At 38.7% G+C, this 24,267-nt stretch overlaps 2 protein-coding genes across 3 annotated transcripts; one reads left to right on the forward strand and one right to left on the reverse strand.

Moving 5' to 3' along the window:
* The first annotated feature begins 1,772 nt into the window (after positions 1-1,772).
* Positions 1,773-8,399, forward strand: brf2 (BRF2 general transcription factor IIIB subunit). Its single transcript, XM_033647168.2, has 4 exons — positions 1,773-2,089; positions 6,527-6,586; positions 6,692-7,013; positions 7,269-8,399. The coding sequence occupies exons 1-4, from the start codon at positions 1,939-1,941 to the stop codon at positions 8,080-8,082; spliced, it is 1,347 nt and encodes a 448-aa protein (XP_033503059.1). The 5' UTR covers positions 1,773-1,938; the 3' UTR covers positions 8,083-8,399.
* Positions 8,400-13,614: 5,215 nt separating this feature from the next.
* Positions 13,615-24,175, reverse strand: prlhr2b (prolactin releasing hormone receptor 2b). 2 transcript variants are annotated; one of them, XM_033647163.2, is made up of 3 exons: positions 24,073-24,175; positions 18,939-19,418; positions 13,615-17,261 (listed from the first exon to the last, which is right to left on the reverse strand). In XM_033647163.2, exons 2-3 carry the CDS (start codon positions 19,385-19,387, stop codon positions 16,628-16,630), a joined length of 1,083 nt encoding a protein of 360 aa, XP_033503054.1. In that variant the 5' UTR covers positions 19,388-19,418; positions 24,073-24,175; the 3' UTR covers positions 13,615-16,627. The 2 variants fall into 2 exon arrangements, with proteins under 2 accessions (XP_033503054.1, XP_033503055.1); XM_033647164.2 differs by having other exon boundaries at positions 18,939-19,413; positions 24,073-24,136.
* Between the last annotated feature and the right edge of the window lie 92 nt (positions 24,176-24,267).

Raw genomic sequence — 24,267 nt, forward strand, 5'->3', positions numbered from 1 at the left:
GTGTCCTGTTTTAAACTTTTATAGTTCCTAATATCTACATAATTAATTATTAATGAACAGCTTCCTGTATTTACTAACTTAGGGACTGTTCTTAACTTACCCAAGGATGGGGTGTGACTTTGTGGTTTTTTTTTTTTTTTAGCCTATCCCAGCGGTGTCAAACTCATTTTAGTTCATGGGCCATATACAGCCAAATTTGATCTCTGATGGGCCAGACCAGTAAAACCATTGCACAATTTATTTTTGTGTAAAGAATTACATTCTGTAGACGTTCATCCTTTTACAAAATAAACAAACAGCCTGAGATATCTTAAGAAACAAGTGCAATTTCAACAGTATGCCTCAGCTTTTCCTCATTCAGTCAGTCTACTTCTCACTGTCATTACATGTGCATTTATCCAGACATTTCCTGATACAGATTCTCTTGAACTGAAGCTGCTGATTAACAATATTTTGCACAATGCTCAATATCTTTAAACATGGTCACAGTAAGAATTCATTGTTACATCAGAGAGCTGTATTCTGGTCAGGGTGGAAAAGCCTCTAAAGCTGAATTTGTCATGAAGTAGGCAATGCATTTTTTAACCTGCTCCTGAAACCTGCCACTTCTTAGTCTAGTCATCTAGCCCAGGGGCTGTATGTTTGACACCCCTGCTCGACCTGGAGTTGCAGATATTTTTCCTTGAGTGACGGGAGGAAAATGCATGACCATCTCTCCACTATAAATTAGTTACGACATTTTATGAACTTACCCTTTGATGTTTCAAAGTTAAAAGTTGAATATGAAATCCTGTTGTTGAAAAGGCCTTGTTTTTCACTCTTGTCGTACATGCTCTTTAGTCCATTAATTAAAACAGTTTATTTTTTGGCTGAATTTAAAACAAGATATGGAATAAAGTTATTTTGATGAAATATCACTAGTTTGAGCTGACATATCGTTTTAATATTCCAAAATATAATGGGGTTTTTTCATAATACGTTGTATAGTGTGAAAATCCAATGATAGTTTCTGGTTTTACAGTTTCTGGCTATGATACATTGTGTGATTTTGTCGATGTTTAAAGAAAACATGCCTTCCAAACCCACTGGTGGGCTCTGGGGTTCAGAGGGTATTAAAGATGAATACAGAATACTGCCATTTAAAGTTGTATGTCCTTCCCCTAAGCCAAAATAAAAAAAAAAAACTCCTTGGTGCTTAAATTATCTGACATGCCTCTCCCTTTTTGCACCAACCCCTCCCCCCTCATAAATCATGAACAGTCCAAAAGCAGTAAGGTTGTCTACAAGATACATATTTACAGTACGATATGATATGATAAGATATGATACGATACAATATACTTTATTGCTGATGAAAGGGGAATTTGTCTTGGACTCAGGAGTTGCACAAGTATTGCTGCCTTACAATAAGGGTCCAGAGGACATGAAGCATACACCTTTAAAACATACAAAACATAACAGTATTGCACATCAGCCATTCATGTATTTCACACAACAGAGCACCATAAGCAAAGCACAGCACAACCCCTAATGTATCAAGCGCCATTATTTAAAATGGCGTCAAAATGGCTTAGAAGTTTCTTTATTGAGGTTGACACAAATCATTTTTAGTGTATTGTGGGTTAAATGTGAAAGTTATAGGTTTATTTACAGCGAGGATAGCGAGAGAAATTGTGTGTACGCTCCTTTATGTTTATGTCTTGACCAAGCGGAACCATCGACTTCCCCAGTATTTGTACCTACCCGGACATGTTTTACTCGCCCCCGTTAGACCGGCTACAAAAACGTTCATTGGTCGTTCAGCAGCTGTTTACATCCTCGCCATGCTTATGTTGGGACCACCAGTGTGCTGCAGGTGTTCAGACTAACACTTGTGTGATATTATTAACCTGTATTTGTCTCGTCGCTGTCCGCACGCGCCCGCAGTTTATTTGGAAGATGTCTCGTGCGGGTTTGAGCTGCCCGGGCTGCGGCTCCTCCAACATAGTGGACGATGATCTGTACTGCCAGGCCCAGCTGGTGTGTATGGACTGCGGCTCTGTGGTGTCTGAGGGAGTCCTGGCCACCGATGAGTACGTCGGGTGTTCAGGTACGAACAGAGAGGAGACGGACACCTCAAAAATAGGCTACTAAAGATACTCTCTCAGTTTTATAATGTTATCACAGGTCAACAACTGTACTTCCTAAAATAGGGTTAAAATAGGACAGTCCCCAGTTTTGGTGGCCAATATTCGTCACTTTTCACATTGCATGCCACACGTCAATTTTCTCACGCAGAGAAAAACAAATTTGTAGCTGATCATTAGGCTTAACTGCACATGCGCACATGCCAATACATGTATAAATTCTGTGGTCATTTAACAACAGTCTGGTGCTGGTTGCACAAAATGTAACCAGAAGATCTGCCGTGCATCATTAGTGCGCAACATCATGGAACAGATACCTGCAGCTTTCCGATGGCTGTAAAGGAGAAGTCTTCACTACAGTACTACTAACTCATGGCATGCACAGCTCGCAGGGTGTCTGCAGGTCCTTTACAAGTCTTAAATCGCCTTAAATTTATAAATATTGGGCCTCAAATGTCACTAAATAGTCTATTATAATATTTGAATCGTCAGGTCTTAATTTCCACAAAGATTTTATTTTTACATCTTATAATTTCTTTTTGTTAAAATGAGTCAAACGGTGTGAAAGTCCACATTTTAACAACATATAAACTGCCATGCAGCATTACAAAAGAAAAACAGTCAAATAAAAAGCACATACTCATGTACACTTATGCACAGGTGCTCACATATACAGAGATACCTATATACATACAGAACCTTTCAGGCAGGGGTGTCCAAACCTTTTTTGAATGCAGGCCAGCTGCTTCTTGCATCATGTGGGTTATTAAAGTTTCATTTTTCTATGAAAATGTGTTCAACTTTCCACCACTCCTAAAAGCAGAGGCCTCACTGTTGACTTCTTACTGTGGTCATTTCTGCTATCTAACAGGAAATGTCTGCTGTCAGTTAACCGTTCTGTTTTCTTGTTTACTCTCTAATTACGAAAACACATTAGTTCTGCCTGCGTAGTTCCCACTACGGCTTATGATAGGCCTGTCGTTGTGAGGTGAACTGAAAAAATGCAAAGCGATCTTGCATGATTAACCTTTATTGTGTGGTGGGTCACATTTAGTATATTTTGAAAGTCAAGCCAAGAGCCGTTTAAAATTGGTCTGAGGGCCACAATTGGCCCCCAGGCCAGACTTTGGACATGCTTGCTTTAAGGGAACTGGAAGTTACACAAGATAAAGACACAATCAGGACCTATCCTATTATGATCAGCTACAGCAAGATGTAAAAAAATAAGTAAATGTGACTTATTTCACGTGGAGTTATCATTAAAGTTAGGGTTCAGAGTCTAGCTTTTATATATTCCATAATTGGATTCCAGATTCTTCTAAATTTATAAGAAGAGCCAGATAATGGGAATTGTAGTTTCTAAAGTTTGAGATGTTGCTTAATGTCACCAACCAGTCCAGCTCGGTGGATGAGGGTTCTAAAGTCCACATTTCTGATGTTACACATCTTTAAACCGAGCATGGTACCTTATACTGTCTTTTTACTTCATACTTTCACTAAGCTGTTGGTAAAATATACATTAATCCAACTCATTCCGATAACTATATTTTAACATAAAACCTACCTCTGCACAGGACCACAGTTTTACTTACCTGCAATGTTTGAATACAATTAAATAATAAAATAAAAATTCTCTTGCAAAGTTCTTAAAAAGCATTAAGTGTTAGTGTGATACCTGTAGACACCCTGTGATGCCTAGCTGGTATTATTGCCATAACCACTGGTTGAGAAAGCATGTGGCAAAATAAAGTTATTGTTGCTGTCACAACAATGAACTAAATTAAGGATGTTTTCAATTTTTTAAGTGAATTCATGGTGATTAATCAGCATCATTTAGGCTGTGATGTCTGGAGGTTGGCAAGTATGCTGATGAAGGATTCAAGGACTTATTATTGTCATTATACGATACAAGACTGCATAATGAAACGAAGCTGTAGTTTCCTCCACGCCACACACACAGAAAAAGAATAAGAATATATTCATAATATGTAAAATAGAATAGAATATAAACAATAAAATAGGCATGTTAGTAGAATAAACTATATAAAAGTAGCTCTATAGGAAGAACTAAAAATTGTATTTCATTTTATCGTTTGGCCTTCACCATAGTTTCTGTTTAGGGATGCACGATATTGGTTTCCTTGGTCAAATGAAACCCTAATTGTCTTTCTTTTTATTCATAAGCAATAACATTGGGTGTTATAATGATATATTAACTGCCAAACTGGCAATGTCCTTGGTTTTTATTTCCAAAATCTAATTACCTTACCCTAAAAACAAAGCAGTAGGCCCCCCGATACTGTTTACATACAACCAGTTTTCCCTTGAAGACACCAGTCTTTGAGTTTTCATGTTTTGTTTGTGGTGCTGACATTAGGCTACTTAATAGGATATTTTAAATCCAGGAGCATCTAGTCTTGTCACTGCAGAACTTGATGAATTGCACATGTCTTCGCTTATAACGACAAAGTTCAAAATTTACACTCGACCTCCACTGATGCCATTAATAATAAAATAATACATTTTTCTATGTAGCGCCTTTTAAAACACAGTTACAAAATGCTTCACAATAAAACCAGAACACATATAAAAACATGTACAGAGAATGAAATTCTAGGAGCTCTCACTGCAAAGGCTTTATCACCTTTTTGAATTTATCTGTATCTGGGAGTGACAAGGAGCGACACATCTGAGGATCTCAGGGTGCAAGAAGGGATGTAGGGCAATAACAGGTCAGATAAGAAACTTGGAGCGAGGTCCCTTGGGGCTTTGTGAGTAATTGATAGTATCTTAAAATCTATTCTAAAAGCAAGCATGGAGAAAAACTGGGGAAAAGAATATCTGAGGACACCTTGGATGACACTTTATATACAGATATATATCTAAAATACTAAGCAGTATAGCCACTAAATGCCAGATGACACAGAACACCAGCCCCTCTCCTAATAGGACACGCTTTGTTTCATAATGTCTGACTATATGATTATTAATGAGGAACTCTCGGCCATTGTACTTCAGTCACTGTATGTGCTGTTTTTAGCAGGACTACTATCAGCCTAGGAGGAGTAGTTAGTAGTAGTAGTGTTACCCTTATAGTAGCTAATGGGGATCCAAATCAGTAACTTAATAAAATAGCCGGTCCAACGGTGAATTTTTGACATTGGTACCAATATCTGGGAGTTTTAAAAATCCAATAATAGCCTCTCATACCGCTCTTTCTCTCCCCCATTTCCTGTCTTCCTTTACACTGTGGCAAGAATTCTACAATATTAAAGTAGGGGAAAAATCTGTACCTAAATCGGCAATATTTTATTTATTTATTTCTTTTAACATACATAGATAATAATGACTCTTGACATATACCTCTTAGATGTTTTTTATTGTGACCAATAGCCTATACATACTGAACAGGGCACTTTACAGGTGGAAAAATCAACTTCTTAGTGCCCTCTGGTGGACATACTGTGTAATGGCAGCACTGTTTCTGAATGATCTCAGGCGTAGTTTGGCATCTCTGTAGACCGATATATCTGCAATATGATAAAACTGGCTGATTAATCTAGCTCTACTATTACTTAATCCAGTCTTAATGGTTTTTATGCTATTGCCAAAACACTGATCATTTTATCCTCATTTTATCCCCTTGGAATGTATCAAGGTCTGTTGCTTATTGCCTCATAACAGCCAAAGAAGACTTTACAGCAACACTAGACAACACCAGAGCTACCTACAGTGGAGCGTTGGCTTTATGACATATTGGGTACACTCCTCCTTGCAAGAATCAGGTTCGCTCTGAAGGACAACAATGAGAATTTTAAAAAAATATGACCCCACCCCTGCATTACTTTTCTATAAGAAGTCTATGTAAGTTAAAACTTTTGATCTTCATCAGACAACTCTTAGAGGATCGTTTGGGGTTTTGTTTATGTCAGACTGAACTCTCTTCACTGCATTCACTGTGTTTTTGAGGGTTCATCACATTCTGTATTCTGTTGTACTGGTTTTATTTTGTGGGGTGATGACACACAGCTGTACCAACTGCGTGCGAATGATAGCAGAGCATTAATTAGAATACACTCTCCAAAAATTATCAGTGTGTCCTTCAAAAAACAACACCCTTGTTACTCCACTGCATAATCCACAGACCTCACCATGAACATTCTTTTTAATAAATTAATTTTTTAAATGTTATTTTTCCAATACAGTGAGCTCCATAAACAAACCCCATTCACTTTCATTATACTGGAGTGAATGCAGACATTATAGAGACAGATATCTGCAAACCTTGCCAAATAAATCTGAAACTGTCTGCATGGTCAGACACCATTAGAGGTGAGGGAGAATTTTTGTGAGGTCCACTACCATGATATTTTGCTTTGACTCTGTGTGCTTTCTTACAGATGTCAGCTACAGCCGAACCACAGCTGTGACCAAAAAGCCGTGTATGAACCTGAAAAAAGGTGAGGTCTTCTCCATGTGGAGCTTTGGCTTGTTAGAGACACTGTGACACAGGAGCTCTCCTTGCTGGTCTCACATACTCATCTAACTTTGTTCCACCTCTGCAGGTCTGCAGCGCGTGAAAGCCTTATGTCAGATTCTCCGGGTCAAGGGTGAGATCGAGGAGCTCTCGCAGATGTATTACAAGCAGGCTTATGAGCATGAAAGTTTCATCAAAGTGAGCCTCCAGAAGAAAGAAGTTCTCGCTGGTTGCTGTGTGCTCGTGAGCTGCAGGCTGTCGAACTGGCCAATAACCATAGGAACCATCAGCTACCTGGTGGATGACAACCAGCAGATGGTGGGAGCGGTTTTCCACGAGATGGTCAAGATTCTCAACATCGAAGTCCCAAACATCAGCATCACAGACGTGATCGAGGCCCACAGTCAGGAGTAAGTGATAGACGATGATCGTAATGGTCCTGCTTGAGGGGGGCGCTTGAATAAACAGGCCATTTAAAAAGACTTCGTTTTTTACATTGTAGAATAGCAACTAACTAACTAACTAACTAACTATTATTTTTATGTCACTAGTCACTTGAAACAAATTTAGGACGATAGGAGACAGGTTGAAATAAACCGAAATTTCCCTTTAAATTAAATATAATTAGTTCTGTAATTACTAAAAATGTTGTTTCTTTCTGTCAGGTACAAAATTAGCTCATCCGATGTTCCTGAAGTATTGGCTGAGAACTTCAAGGACTTGACCAAACGTGCTGTGGCCCTGGTGGAGCTGGCAGCAGACTCCTGGATTGTGACTGGCCGTACACCGACCCCCATCATGATGGCAGCAATTTATCTGTCCTGGCAGTCCTTGAAACCCAACAAGCACCGGCTCAATGTCTCTCTGGACAAATTCTGTCAGATTGCCAAAGTGAAAAGGCTCCCTCCTGCTTCAAAGAGAATAACTGAGATGAAGGAGATGTTGTGTAAGCTGGGAAAGGAGATTCCTTGGGTCAGGGAAGAGGTGACGCCACACAATGTTGTTCAGCAGCTGGAGGATATTCTAAAGTACCGGTCTACCCTGCTAAGGAGGGCTCTGAGAACCCATGAGGATGCTCTGCTGGCAGAGTGTCAGGACAGCTGCGAGGACTCTCTAACTGAGGAGACTGCTCCCTCCCAAGAGCAGAATCCACATGCATCCTGCGTGGAACAACTTGAACTGAATGCTGAAAGGGCCCAGCGACCAGGAGGTGGAGATGATAATCCACGCACAATGCCTGAGCTGCATAGAGACTCTCAGGAGGGCCAAGATCCAGCACCAAACTGGGGAAAGAGAGTGCTGTTTGCTCCCCCGTGTGTGGTTCATGCTAAGAAAAGACGAGTGGAGCAGCCAAAGCTCAAGGATGTAACCGGTGATGAGGAAATCTCTGACAGTGAAATTGACTCTTACATTCGCACTCCTCGGGAAGCTCGAGATTTTGCTTTGATGCAGAAGATATATGAGATTGAGAAATCATGACCTGAATATTCTAATAAGGATGCAGGTGTTTTAATTAATTAATAATTTCTAGACTCAGTTGATAATAAGAGATTCTACAACCTATTTTATGTCTGTGCTGCTTATACATGGTTCACTTTCAAATCACATGGTGTTGAAGTGGGTAATTAAAATGAGGAATGTGGACACACCACATGTGTAGTCAGTGGAAAAATGCAATGTGAGGAACTCCACTTCAACTATAAAATGCTTTACTTTTGAAGGAAACATGAGAATGAATGTGTTTGCACATCACATATGAAAGTGCCTGAAATAAAAGCATTTACCTTTTTACAGTATGTGATGGGGTTTTTTTTATTGTAGTTTTGCAGAGTAGACCTAATTTGCTTTGCACTTTTCTCAACTTAAAAACAGCAACACGCTGACATCACACAATTACCGAGAGTTTAAAACCACATTTTGTTCATTAAATATCAACTCTACAATTCAAAATGCAAAAATATAAAATAAATAAAAATTCTGCACTAACTGTTCAGTTTCTTTTCATTGTAAACGGCTGTACAGTTTTGGGTTGACTGTTGAATATGTATATTTTTGGCAGCAGAATATGTAAGAGGGAATGAGTCATCTTCATAGAATGTGACCTACAGTAGAGCAAATAGTTTACACATTTGCTGCAGTAAAAGCTAATTAGCAACATGAAATTGCTGCCAGTGATCTACAAATAATCTAACGTATGTCGCCTTTGGTTCCAAATTTGTGAAAATAAAATGCACAGATACAATATTAAAGGCACAAAGAAGAGAAAAACACAAACACACTTCTTTGAGTTGTTTCGTATCCACATTAAAAAATTAATCTTACCATATAATTATGAGAAGTTAAACATTTTTCTGACTGAGATTGGATTTAGCTGTAGTTGGTCTTTCTTCAACAGCTTCAGTAAGCTATTTCTCAATGTTTCAATAATCTATTCATCAAAAATGCTCATTAGCTTCAATTTCTCTTTTGAGCTGCTGATGTTGTAAAAGTAGGGCTTTTTGTTTGTCTGTTTTGACCATTACTTTTCATTTCTGGCAGGCTGTGAGCAAACATTTGTAAATTGTGGATTAAGTATGGCGCCGAAAACCATGAAAAAAAAGTCATAGTATAGTGTGTTGTCATGAACCATGAAAAAATGTCATAGTATAGTATGTCGTCCAAAATCATGAAAAAAATGTCATAGTATGGTATGTCTTCCAAAACCATGAAAAAATGTCATAGTATGGTTATGTCGTCCAAAATCATGAAAAAAAGTCATAGGATAGTATGTCGTCCAAAACCATGGAAAAAAGTCATAGTATAGTATGTCGTCCAAAACCATGAAAAAATGTCATAGTATAGTATGTCGTCCATAATCATGAAAAAAGTCATAGTATAGTATGTCATCCAAAACCATGAAAAAATGTCATAGTATAGTATGTCGTCCAAAACCATGAAAAAAGTCATAGTAAAGTATGTCATCCAAAACCATGAAAAAATGTCATAGTATAGTATGTCGTCCATAATCATGAAAAAAGTCATAGTATAGTATGTCATCCAAAACCATGAAAAAATGTCATAGTATAGTATGTCGTCCAAAACCATGAAAAAAGTCATAGTATAGTATGTCATCCAAAACCATGAAAAAATGTCATAGTATAGTATGTCGTCCAAAACCATGAAAAAAGTCATAGTAAAGTATGTCGTCCAAAACCATGAAAAAAGTCATAGTAAAGTATGTCATCCAAAACCATGAAAAAATGTCATAGTATAGTATGTCGTCCATAATCATGAAAAAAGTCATAGTATAGTATGTCATCCAAAACCATGAAAAAATGTCATAGTATAATATGTCGTCCATAATCATGAAAAAAGTCATAGTATAGTATGTCATCCAAAACCATGAAAAAATGTCATAGTATAATATGTCGTCCATAATCATGAAAAAATGTCATAGTATAGTATGTCGTCCAAAACCATGAAAAAAAAGTCATAGTATAGTATGTCGGCAAAAACCATGAAAAAATGTCATAGTATAGCATGTCGTCCATAATCATGAAAAAAGTCATAGTATAGTATGTCGTCCAAAACCATGAAAAAAAGTCATAGCATAGTATGTCGTCCAAAACCATGAAAAAAAGTCATAGTATAGTATGTTGTCCAAAATCATGAAAAAATGTCATAGTATAGTATGTCGTCCGAAACCATGAAAAAAAGTCATGGTATAGTATGTCGTCCAAAATCATGAAAAAATGTCATAGTATAGTATGTCGTCCTAAACCATGAAAAAATGTCATAGTATAGTATGTCGTCCAAAATCATGAAAAAATGTCATAGTATAGTATGTCGTCCAAAACCATGAAAAAAAGTCATAGTATAGTATGTCGTCCAAAATCATGAAAAAATGTCATAGTATGGTATGTCTTCCAAAACCATGAAAAAAAGTCATAGTATAGTATGTCGTTCAAAATCATAAAAAAATGTCATAGTATAGTATGTCGTCAAAAACCACGAAAAAAAGTCATAGTATAGTATGTCGTCCAAACCATGAAAAAAAGTCATAGTATAGTATGTCGTCAAAAACCATGAAAAATGTCATAGAATAGTATGTCGTCCAAAATCATGAGAAAAAGTTATAGTATAGTATGTCGTCCATAATCATGAAAAATGTCATAGTATAGCATGTCGTCCAAAATCATAAAAAAATGTCATAGTATGGTGTGTCGTCCAAAACCACGAAAAAAAGTCATAGGATATTATGTCGTCCAAAATCATGAGAAAAAGTCATAGTATAGTATGTCGTCCATAATCATGAAAAATGTCATAGTATAGCATGTCGTCCAAAATCATAAAAAAATGTCATAGTATGGTGTGTCGTCCAAAACCACGAAAAAAAGTCATAGGATATTATGTCGTCCAAAACCATGAAAAAATGTCATAGTATAGTATGTCGTCCAAAACCATGAAAAAAAGTCATGGTATAGTATGTCGTCCAAAATCATGAAAAAATGTCATAGTATAGTATGTCGTCCAAAACCATGAAAAAAAAGTCATAGTATAGTATGTCGTCCGAAACCATGAAAAAAAGTCATAGTATAGTATGTCGTCCAAAATCATGAAAAAATGTCATAGTATAGTATGTCGTCCAAAACCATGAAAAAATGTCATAGTATAGTATGTCGTCCAAAATCATGAAAAAATGTCATAGTATAGTATGTCGTCCAAAATCATGAAAAAATGTCATAGTATAGTATGTCGTCCAAAACCATGAAAAAAAAGTCATAGTATAGTATGTCGTCCAAAATCATGAAAAAATGTCATAGTATAGTATGTCGTCCAAAACCATGAAAAAAAAGTCATAGCATAGTATGTCTTCCAAAACCATGAAAAAATGTCATAGTATAGTATGTCGTCCAAAATCATGAAAAAAATGTCATAGTATGGTATGTCTTCCAAAACCATGAAAAAAAGTCATAGTATAGTATGTCGTCCAAAACCACGAAAAAAAAGTCATAGTATATTATGTCGTCCAAAACCACGGAAAAAAGTCATAGTATATTATGTCGTCCAAAACCACGAAAAAAAGTCATAGTATATTATGTCGTCCAAACCATGAAAAAAAGTCATAGTATAGTATGTCGTCAAAAACCATGAAAAATGTCATAGTATAGTATGTCGTCCAAAACCATGAAAAAAAGTCATAGTATAGTATGTCGTCCAAAACCACGAAAAAAAGTCATAGTATAGTATGTCATCGAAAACAGTGAAAAAACATCAGTCATAGTAAAACTGCTATCGGCTCGCTAACGTTTTAATGATCTATTCACTTAGAAAACAGCAGAAGGTCACAATGACCGAAAGCTTGCATTAAACTGATATATGCACAATGTTTCAGTGTGCAGCTGCTGTTTTGTTGTTTTCTGAGGCTCTAAGTTCAGCTCCAGCACTTCTTTAAGTGTTTTGCCTACGTATGAGCGGTGGCTTTTTTCACAATGATCTGTTCACTCAAAAATGCTCATCAGCTTTTTCAGTTTGGCTTTTGAGTTGCTTTCACACGGAAGTAAAGATTTTTTGTAGTATTTTGAACATCACATTTTCATTTCTGGCAAGCTGTGAGCAAGCATTTGCAAATAAGACAAGTAAGATCCAGAATTTTGGTAGTGCTTAAGCTGGTGTTAATGGTATGATCCAGAACAGACAGATGTTGTGTTAATTGTGTTTGGAGTTTTAGAAATGTTACTACAGATTTGGGGAAAAAAAATCTGTTTAACTTGCCTTTTTTCACAGAGGGCATTGGGACATGTCAGAGTGAGGACAGCACAGATGTAAAAAATTAAATTACACATGGCTGAGTTCCATTTAGCTGCTTCAAGTTCCTCTGTCACATCTTACTGAGACACTTGAATAGAGCAGAGCCATTGTTAATGTTAATCGTAACACCTCTGTTCCTCCTGCTATGACAAATCAAGACGGTAGGTAAAAAGTCTATTATGCTAAGCCTCCATTGAAGCTGTCATTATGTTCATTGAATATCTACTTACCAACTAGCAGTTTCATAACACCTAAAAAGTTTATAACATTACTCCTCCATGAGAACATTCAATGAAAATGCCAGCATGACAGTCTGAATATTAGCTGTGACTAATCATGCTGTTAAAATATATCTTTTCAGTGAAAAAAAAAACCTTTCACTGCCAGAGTCTGTGACGTAAATGTCAAAGTATTCAAAGAAAAAGGCAATTACGGAGTGCTTAATTGACACCAACCCCTCCTGGCATTTATTAAGTTTGATATTTAATTGAGCGCATAGCTGTTTTGGAATATGATCTTGGACACTAGATCATGACGTTATGTTACCAACTGTGGTGCACAAAATGTCCAAAACAAAAAACGGTGGTGCAGTGGTTGGCATTGTCGACTCACAGCAAGAGGGTTCCTTGTTCAAACCCTGGGGTGGGGTGCCCCTCCATGTGGAGTTTTTTCTCCCTGTGTCAGCGTGGGTTTTCTCTGGGTACTCCGGCTTCCTCCCACAGTCCAAAGACATGCAGGTTAATTGGTGACTCTAAATGGTCCATAGGTGTGAATGTGAGTGTGAATGGTTGTCTGTCTCTATGTGTCAGCCCTGTGATAGTCTGGTGACCTGTCAAGGGTGTACCCTGCCTCTCGGCCTATGTCAGCTGGGATAGGCTCCAGCACACCCATGACCCCCAACAGGATAAGCGGTTATAGAAAATGAATGGGCTTATTTCACAGCATGAATAACTGTACAATTAACATTCAACTTCAACGTTCAACTGCAGGAAATTTACATCATTGTTGGCAAGCACCCAGCATGCTGAAACAATAAATTCTCACATTGTCTTATTGTCCTAAACAGGTTTAGCTGATATGCATAAAACACTTCTATCCTCCCTGTTATTTAATTAGTATATTCAGCGGGCAAATGCACCCTGACCAAGTTGGGTGTAATATTTCATCATGCAGTCACATTGATCTAAAGCAGAGAGGTCATTCGATCTCTGTATCTTTATTCACAATTCTCCACAGTTTATTCTTAGTACAGGCAATAGATCAAATGATACACCACAAATCATATACACAATTTACAAACAGTTCAGTGGTAGTTATGAGACAGTACACAGTGTGCACCCAGAACTATTCAGTCAGACTCCCTTCATACAAGCAAATGTTGATGAGAAATGAGCAAAAAGAAAGGCACATGTTTTACATCCACACCACTGTGGAGGAGGTTTAATCATTTCAGCGACAGTAGCACGTCAAACTTGTTGACTTTGTTGAGTTATCACCGCTGCAAAGATAAATCTGTCCTGTCTGTCTGCAGGAAGGAGACAAATGTGCATTTAGAGAATACAGAACAGGTGACAAAACAGCTATTACACAAAATAAATCATGGAAGTGGAATGAAAACAGTGAAAACAGCCATGTTCATCAGACTGGGGCATTTTGTATTAGAAATCTCAGGAATGAATAGAAATGAAAACAGAGAGCGACACAGAACCGACCACCACACTACAATGAATACATTTTTACAGCCTTTATACAATGCTATCAGACATAATATGATGAATTATGATGTTAAGGCGCATATTCATCAGTTACAGGCTTTGGGAAAATGAAAGCCCAAGGGCAGCAGGTTAATAACTGTAATTTATTCCTCAGGAAGGAGCGCCACACCAGGATTAGTCCTGACATCAGTGCCCTGGTGGAAACAATCACATCTGCAGTGACACACATAACCAGTTCAGTTAGGCTTCGTCCGCCTTGCACAACTCCAGCGTTTCCTCTGCCATTCTATGTTTTCATCCTCATTCTTTTGTCAAAGGAAACACTTAAGATTCACCTCTTCTGGGGCGTTGGTGGCTTAGTGGATAGAGCAGGCGCCCCATGTACAAGGCTGTTGCTGCAGCGGCACGGGTTCGACTTAAGCCCGTGGCCCTTTGCTGCATGTCATTACCCCTCTCTCTCTCCCCCCTTCATGCTTAACTGTCCTATCTATAAAGGCAAAAATGCCCAAAAAAAATCTAAAAAAAAAAAAAAAGATTCACCTCTTCTGTATCACAAGTATGTTATCCACTGATGACAAGTAAGCTTCACTATTACATAAAGATTTGGTATGCAGCATATGTACAATATACTACATGAAGTATTTCAGATATGAGCATTAATGTCTCCACAACTTTTCTCTCACAGCTTTTAACCTTTAAGTTGTTATTTATCAACCTTGAATAAGCTACCGGTAGCAGTAAACATTTATCTTTTACTCAGGCTGCTTTTTGTATGTGTGTTTGCTTTTCATTTTTCAAACTAATGGCCTGAATTTCATGAACTCTGCTGCTGCTGATATTTATAGTCCCCAGAGGATAAGTCAGAAGCTGAATCCAAATGTCCACCCTCCAGACCTGCAGACTGAGCCCTCGCAGACTTCAGCGGTACGTACTGTGGCGTGTTTTCCATCTTAATGTCGAGCTTGCGAGGCCACAAAAGTCCTTGACAGACAGTACTCAAGTATGATTTGCTCATTTCTTATTCAATAGTTGTTTTTTATTCCTCTCGCAAGTTGTTGAATCTCAACTGCCCTGGCAGACGATAAGATATAAATCCCACGTATAGGTTTTTCTTGTGAGTTTTAATGTTTCTATACAGCATATAGGCTATACACATTCAAATATAGAAATGTTTGTGAAAAAGGACCGAACGTTGACGACATAAATGTGCTATTACATTCATTGCAAGACCTTCTTTGGTTGCTATTCAGCCTTTTATGTTAGCCTATATGTAACAGCCACTTAAGCACATATTCATATTTGGTAAAAAAATTCTGTGTTGATGTCACATGTATAAATTCTGCTATTTACAGATTACTATTTACAGTTTACACAACAGTTTCTGTATATTTTAAATAGCAGTGGACTATATTAAGCTTATGTTTATTATATTTATGTGTTAGAATACAGGCAGAAGCAATTTACGCCAGGTGTAGTGCCAAAAGACAGTTTAGTGCACATGACAAAGGGAGACTGTGGACAAAATTGTGTGTAAAAGACAACATGACGTTTGCGTTGTGTGGAAGTGTAATAGCAGCTAATAATTTTGGAAGGACTTGGCCTGTTGTTTGTTTCTTTTTTTTGTATTCTCAATAAACCTTGGTCAACTTTTTCCCTGCCTCCTGTTTGTACTGTGGATCTTCAGAAAAGAAACAGAAACATGAATCAAAACTGAGACACCATGCAACCTAAGTGGTCTAGGAACGTCGGTATGTTGAAACAGCCACTATACTATATATTCTGCATTACATTGCACAGCTTTCATTGGGTAGGCTGCAATAATAAAATGCAATTTCATGCATTATGGTGTGGCTGAATTTTATTTCCTATTTGCCTACATGACTCAAATAGCATGTTAGCACAGTAATTGTTTTACAGATTTTTTTGTTGTTTTTTTTTAGTCTGCAAAATAGGCTATGATGATGTCTGTATTGCAATGAATTGTGGGTAAATTAATCACTGAAGTCTGGTGAAGTCTGCACCCCAATCGGATTCTCCGGAAGTCTGCAGAGAGTTTGCTTGAGGCACCCTGTGGACTGGATGAGTTGTACATTTGAACAGCCCTCAGCACTCATAAAGTCTACGCATCTGCAAGTGCGAAATCTGGACATTTCGATTTAGCCACAATGTCACAAGTAACCCACTGTCCCTTTATCTAATGACATGTCCTCTTTTATTGATAAAATTGACAGAAGCTATCTAATGGTTGGTAATTTAATATCTCAAACTCCAATGGTGACATAACCATTAAATTGACTGAACACCTTCATGCTGCCAAACAGATTGACCTCTCCTAAAGAGCCTCCCCTGCCAATACATCATCTTTGTACACAACTAAAGGCTGAATATCCATGAAAGATTCATGGATTTTACCGGTGGCCAGAGGATGAACTCCATTAGTCTGACACACCAACGTTTCCACTTGTAGGATAATTCGGCAACTTACACCGCAACATTAGCAAATTCATTTCACAAGGTAATTACAAGACCACGCTGGCAGCACAGTGGTTAGCAGGCACTCCAATACGATGACGGCACTTGAACATCTTCCGTAGCTCGGTGCGGAAGCGATCGTGTAGCCACGCATACAGGAAGGGGTTACAGCAGGATGAGCTCATGGCACAGAGGTGGCACAGAAGTTGGATGAGTAAAAAACAGCGCTTGTTAATGAGATGAATGTCTATGTCTCGCAGCACATTGAATACATGAATAGGAAGCCAGCACACTGCAAAGGCAGACACCAAGAGCGCGACCAGGCGAAAGATCTTTCTCTTGCGAGCTTGCTGAGCACCCGCCTGGCCTTGTGTCCTGTGGCCTGGTGCAACACACTTCCTCAGTTTGACAGTAATACAGAGGTAAGAGACAAAGACAGCTGACAGCGGCAGGACATACGTGACCAGCAGGGTGCTGTATGCATAAGCGCGTCTTTCTTTCTCCTGACCCAGCCAGAATTCCTCACAGATGGTGAAGCCTTCCTCTTTGAACTCTACATGGTAAGTGTGGGTGACTGCTGGTGCTACCAGCCCGCAGGACAGCAGCCAGATGCCGGTGAGGACGGAGGCACAGGTAGCCACAGAGGTACGCTTCTTTAGGGGATGAACTGTTGCATAATATCTGTAATAAAGAAGAGTAGTACTTTATAAAAAGGGTGCAAAACTCGTGTTAATTAATGCATGTAAAGTCATGAGCCAAAGAATGAGTTATTGTACGATTTATTTTAAACTCTTGCAGCAAAAATTTGATTTCAGTTTAAATTACTTTCAGCTAATGGTTTAGTTAAAGATTCAGTGTGTAGGATTTAGGGGGATATATTGGCAGAAATGTAAAATAATAGAAGAAGGATTTTGTCTTTAGTGTTTAATCTTTAGTTTTATCTTTTCATTACCTCAGAATGAGGTATTTAAATCTGCATAGAGAGCGGATCCTCCCTCACAGAGTCCACCATGTTGCACTGCAGTTTTTCCACAGCAGCCCAGAACATCAAACCCAACACTGACTCTTGATAGGGCCATTCATGTTTTCACAGTTTCCACCATAGTTAGCAGCCACTCTGATAGCAGTGTGGAAAAACACAGCGTGAACTTGAAACTGCTTTATTCAGTGTTTTTTATCACCAGGTTCATTTGTTTTGGAGAGGGAGATGCTTCTGCGGGTGATTTGGTTCAACACAACCAAAAACAACTACAAAAACAGAACTTTCAGTTTGCCCTGTACCATACAATTAGCAAAAAAGGAAAATAATTGAAGTTTTAAACTTTTAAGCTTGAGCAGAGGTGTGTATATAAAACAGCAGCAAAGCAGTAATAAGCCAAGGTGGGTTTTCAGCTGGTGCTCAGATTGATGTCGCTGTCCTCAGCTTCAAAGGGAGATAAAGCAACATTTGAAATGAAACTGCAGGAGGAAGCTTAACTGTAGCTCTCTTTTAGTACAGTGAGCAGCGGTGCAATCTCAGGGGTCCACCAGGGGACGTGTCTTTGGAACTCATACCTGATTGTTCTTTCTGTGCACAAAGTATAAAGCTGGGTAATTGGATTTTGGTCTGTTCCCATCAGGCTCATACTGCCACGAGCAGCCCAGATTATTTTGCAGCCGGTCTTTGTTTTTGAATTCAGAAAAGGATTTAGCTTGTTATTACAAATCGCAAAAGATATATGAGTTTGATTTATGCAGTTATGTATTGTTGATTTATTTATGACTACACTGTTCATTAAAGTCTCTAATTTATGAATCTGTAACATGAGCTGATGAAAAGCTGATCATTTAATTAACATTGAGCAAAAGGAGTCTTTGTTACATCATGTACTGAAGCTGACACCGGATCACGATGAGTCATCTTTTCAGTCATTCATGTAAGCATAAGTGGTGAAACCTTATTGTTAAAGTGTTACCTTAAAAAGTGAGTAATCTGAGCATCTCCATAATTTCTGAACGAGTATAAATGAAACATTATGACAGATAATGATTGAATTTCCCGGTGGTCTAATTTCTGGCTTGTCAGTTAAACTCCACTCACACTGTGAATGATGTTTGAAATGTGGAATAAATTAGAAAGTGAGGAAATTCACTTCATGTTGTTTGACCTTTATTTAATCAGGGTGGTTGGTTGAGGTTTTTATGTGTTTTTCAAGAGCTCCTTGGCCCAAAATAGCAGCACAATCAGGTTGCACAAACCAACAGGGACACTAAACTTTGAAGATAATTTGAAAGGAATGATAAAAAAAACTTTAAAGCTGATTGTAAATGTCACTTGTGATCTGAGTGGGATCATTTCTGCAGTGCAGATCCACCCACCTGTCCACAGCTATAGCAGTGAGCGTGAAGACGGAGACGTAGACCGTGACTGGTTGGATGAGGAACACCAGATAGCACATCGAGCGGCCAAAAACCCAACCGTGTGGGTTGAAGGCGTAGGCGAGAGTGAAAGGAACACAAGTCACGCACATGAGCATGTCAGAGAAGGCCAGGTTTCCGATGAAGAAGTTGGTGACGTTGTGCATCTTGCGGGTTCGGCAGATGACATAGAGGAGCAGGTAATTCCCAAAGACGCCCACCACCACAACGAGCACATAACAGGGGATGATGAGAGGCTTGAACGTCTGCAGCAGAGCGACATCTGCAAACTGGGAGCTGTGGTTCGTGGAGCTGTTCTGTACTGCAACCTCGTAAATGTGTCCATCTGTCTGTTCTCCAGACACAGACGGCTGTGTGCTTCCTGCCAAGCCACTGTGATTGCCCTCCATGGCAGCAACGCTCAATCTGCCAGTATCTACACTGTCCAAAAGACAATAAAACAGCTGTTATGACAGAACATGAACAACTTTTCCAAAGGTCAAATGGGTGTATTCAATCTAAGGATGCATGGAAAATGTAAATGCAACAATTTGTGACATTTACAAAATGGAAGACAATTATTACTAACCACGCTTTGACCAATACCAACACACTCTCACAGTAAAAGGCAAGGAGCACATTATTAGGGAGCGTATAATTATGAAGGCATTTAAATGCAAATAGCTAAAATAAGCAGCACAACTCTTGTGTAACCTCCGCTGAAATGTGCATATGGAAAATGTCAAATCACAGGGTTGTGTCTGCATAAAGAGGACACAGTGCTATCTTAGTGTGATTACAGAGCAGCAGACTGTTTTTAGTTCTTTGAAGCATCAGTGGAATATTTATTCAACATGACTCAAGTGCTTTGATGAATTTATTAAACAGTAACAATAGTTTCTTACTTTGCTGATTATTATTGTCACAGTCATGTAGCTGAGAATGAATTACAGGGAAAACTAAAGGAAAGTACAATTGCAACATAATATTCTCTTTGGCATGAGTCTCATAAATATTAAATATTCAGCACAAAGACACTTCAAGAATGACTCGAAGCCAGCTGCTCGTTGACTTAATATGTCTTGTTAAAGAAGCTCTATATGATATTCAGAGCATTAACAAAGCAGCGCACAACTATTTGTTTTGTAATGATTAACAGAGTAATGGTGCCCTGAGCAGAGAAAGAAATCATTCCCTCTGTGTGAGTTGTAATCCAAGCTTCTCTGTGTTTTGTTGTCATAGACTATCCAGCCACAAGTGCATGTAAAGGGCCTGACACACCAAACCAACGGTCAGCCAACGACTGATGTTGGGCCGTCAGTGAGCATCTGTCACTCTAGTTTTTGTGGTATGTCCCATACTATCGGCACTAGTCATCCCTTTTGGCTTTTTTTTTTTTTTTTTTGGCCAATTCAGAATGTTGAAACAAGTAGCCCTTTTTAAATAGGAAATTTGCAGGAAAGCCCAATCAGTCTTCGTTCAGCATTGGCAGAATAAAAACAAAATCAGGGAGTGCAGCAAAATGCCACCTGCCTACTTTTGTTCATACAGAATGTGCCTTTTTCGGGCCAATGGGGAGCGTGAGCAAGTGTAGCTTAGCGTGTGACGTAAACAGTGACGTGCTCCGAGGGGAGCCACGGCTGGTCAACCCTTCAATGATTCTCTTGTGAGCCGCCCCGTTCTTCACCGTCCCCGTCATCTGACTGTTAATAGCCTCTTCATTTGCAAGGGCAAGGAAGGCGCGCAATTCCTTGTCTCCCCAGTTGCTCATCTTTACAGTGTCTGTCAGGTTTGGGTTTCCCTCTTGCTACTAGCTGCTCATTCCTGCTATCAGCTGATTCCTGATAGTCCACCACCAGTGGGTCGCATGTACAGCGTCATCAACAGCTCCTCCCACAAGTCATCAACAGCTCCTCCCGTGGTGGAAGGCCACATCTGTCTTTTTAAACTAAAAGGGTACCGCCAGTATGACTACCCTAAGCTGCGGAAAATTGGGCACCTCGGATCAACTCACCAATCCGGTTCAGTGTGTCTAAACACTCAGCTTGCCGGTAAAACGGCCCAACATTCGCCGAAAATCTGGCAGTGTAAAAGTGTCAGAGACGACGGAGCCCGCCAGTGAATGTATTCACTCTGATGGGCAGGTCAGCTCAGTGCACAAGAGAAACAGACATGAAGAAAGCAAACAAACAACTAAATTTAAAATGGTGGAGGATTAAAACAAACATATTATATTAAGTAAGATATTTTGTAAGCCATTGAGCTCTTTAGCAGAAACAGTTCACAACTGTTTGTGTTACTGTTTGCTAGCGCACGGTAAATTTAATTTGTAAATAAGATGCCAACTGGCTAACTAGCATCTTGAATCCGTCCTGTCGGTCTTTCGGCTTCCCTTTTTAAATAATGCATACAGACTAGTGCCACCTGCTGCTATGGAGAGTTATCTCCTCTCACACAGGTGCAGAACATATCTGCTAGTTGGCTGTCGGCTGTAGTCTTTGTGGTGTGCTCAGGTGCAACTCTTTGTTTTGGCCGAGACCCAGGCGACATGAGGCAATGCATCAGTCGACGTCGAGGTCTCTAATGTCAGTCTAATATGTTTGGGTCATTAAGCGCATGCCAGTACCGTGTGTCGCCCATCGGCTAGCTAATTGTTGCCACTCTGCACTGCCCTCGTGCCACAGTTATCACTGATATCAGGATGGTTTCCTCTGTCACTGTTGCCATTGTTAGCACTGTTAGCTGCATGCTAACAAAGAGCTAAAGAGCTTCTTTAAGCAACAAGAGAAGAACTGCTAATGAGGATGCTCTGATGGTCACACTTCTTAAAGGGGAACACCACCTAGACTCTGAATTCCAATATATTATTTCCATGGCCGAGAAAAGTTAAATCAGTATTTGTGAACATGAGCTGCTCTCCCTCAAAGCCAGAAACCAGAGAAGAAAGTGATGAAGTGTAAAGTCTGAAGCTGCGGCACAGCATGAGAATGAGAGATTTTGTGGACCCACAGAATGTTGGTTTTCTTTTTAAACCCAAATGAGCTTTATTCTGTTGTAGTCAGCTCTGATGTAGAAAATGTACCGAGAACATTCCCCTGGGTGCTCTCAGTGTCACCTATAACATCTTTCCCACTTCATTGTAAGTGAAGCAGCTCCACACTCTACATCCTACATTACAAATCTGAGTTTTAGCATATTAGATTTTGGATTTTGGTGATAGTTCATTTTTACTTATATTTTTGGACTGTCTCAGACCATCGGAATAACATGTATGAATAATGAAAATGGGAATAGTTCCCCTTTAAGTGTGATATTAAATAATTAATACCAATAAAAATACCATTTATCAAGTAATATCGAAAGTATGTACATATTCCTACTGACTGTGTGGCAAGACAATGCAAAATAATTGTTCTTTTTAAAGACGTATTGCTATTTTTATTGTTTTAGTTGCATAAAAATTTTGTGATATAAGCACACTTTGCACCTAATTCATTCACATGTCCCAATACTTTTATATTCTATCACATGCAATACCTCCTGGTGAATCAGATTACAAAATTAAAACTACAAGTTGTGGATGAAATATCAGAAATGCTGGACACAATAATACTCCTGCAGTGCCAAACTGTTCCACGAAGCACATCAATTAGAATTTTTGCAGTGGTTTTAATAACATTCACCTTGAGGGTCACTTTAAAAGCCATAGCTTGCACTGTTTTTTAAATGTCCTGTTAAAAGTCATTCATTCAGCATCGGGAGGGTCTACTTGTGACCATGGCTCCTCTTTGCTAATGAGATTTTTTCTATGTTTTGCACATAATTTCATCAACAGTGACTGTTTGGCCTTCTATAAGCTCTCAGATGACAGTCACATCTCTGGTCCAGCCTATTAATATGTGACGCACAGTGCAGAGATACAAAGAGGGACCTTGGGTTCTTGCTCCATATGAAATTAATTCATGCAACAGTTGATACAATGACTAATCAATTCATGAACAGCGAGGAAGATACATTTTACTGGAAAATAATGACAGATTTTCTCTTCTTCTGCTTTCTGGCTGCTATTAAAAGTTTGAAACATCACAGTTTGATTTAAGTCTCAGTGTTCCAGACTAGTTCACATGCGTATAGAGTACAGTTAGTGCAGACCTCTGCTGTAACCTTCACTTAATATGACTATAACTTGGAATTTAAATGCATTGTCTGAAAGCATTTGCACTTACACGTAGAGAATATTACCTTTGATGCTCATTTATTAAAGGATGCTGACTTTGCTGTGCCCGTATTATAGACTTACCACGGTTATGAAATTACACTGTTTTAAATCCAGTTTAAAAGACCATATATATGCATGAATTAAATGCTCAGATATTCAGCCTGAGCCAAATAAGAACTTTCATTTTAAAGCTGAAACTTGGTGCCCACAATGACTTTGCTTGAATATTTTTTACACATACAGTGTGAGGTCAACCCCAGTGGCACAGTGTGTTATCAACTTGGATATTAGAGTGCAGAAACAAAATAACAGAGTAATAAAAAAACAACATATTTGAGATAGATTTGTTCACAGTCAGCACCCTTCTCACCTATTTGCACCATATTCAAAGCTTTTTCCTCGTCTTCATCTCCTACATTATTTGCTTAGTCTGGCTTTATTATAGAAGTCCAGCTATAGGCTTTAGAGTTTAGAGTTTTCTTTCAATACATATTTATTTGCAGAAGGACATTTTTAAATAGATATGTGCTATTTAATAAATGCAGATAACTCCCTTTGTCATATAATGAGCCCTAACAATGTTGCCTGAATTACATGCAAATGGAAAAACATATGAAATTCATAAGCAGTGGTACTTGTGACATTTTGACATGTAAGGAAATTAAATGTTTGTTAGTGCAGCTATTAAGAATATATTCACTACTTTCTCACTCCAACAGTGATCATATTTCTAATATATACTACAGTTATGTTGTTCTGTCTTGGAGGAAAGATGCCATCACTACCTCTGACCCGAGGCATGCAAATTATATAAATTCATTAATGAATAAACATACAAACAAATACAGATTTGAAAAAAAATGCACGGTAACTCACCTGTGTTGGTGTTTCTGCAGCGTACAGATGAGTTGTGTGTGTATGAAGAGCGGACTTTCCTTGTGCGCTTCTCCACTCTGAGTGAAGCTGAAGCTGCTGCTGCTTTAGGAGCAGAGAGAGGAAGAGAGGGGTGGGGGGGCACGCAGAGAGTCAGAGGGAGAGAGAGATGACAGGATGCCAATAAGATGGCAGAGA

Source organism: Epinephelus lanceolatus, chromosome 19, assembly GCF_041903045.1.
Source record: "Epinephelus lanceolatus isolate andai-2023 chromosome 19, ASM4190304v1, whole genome shotgun sequence".
NCBI classification, from domain to species: Eukaryota; Metazoa; Chordata; class Actinopteri; order Perciformes; family Serranidae; genus Epinephelus; species Epinephelus lanceolatus.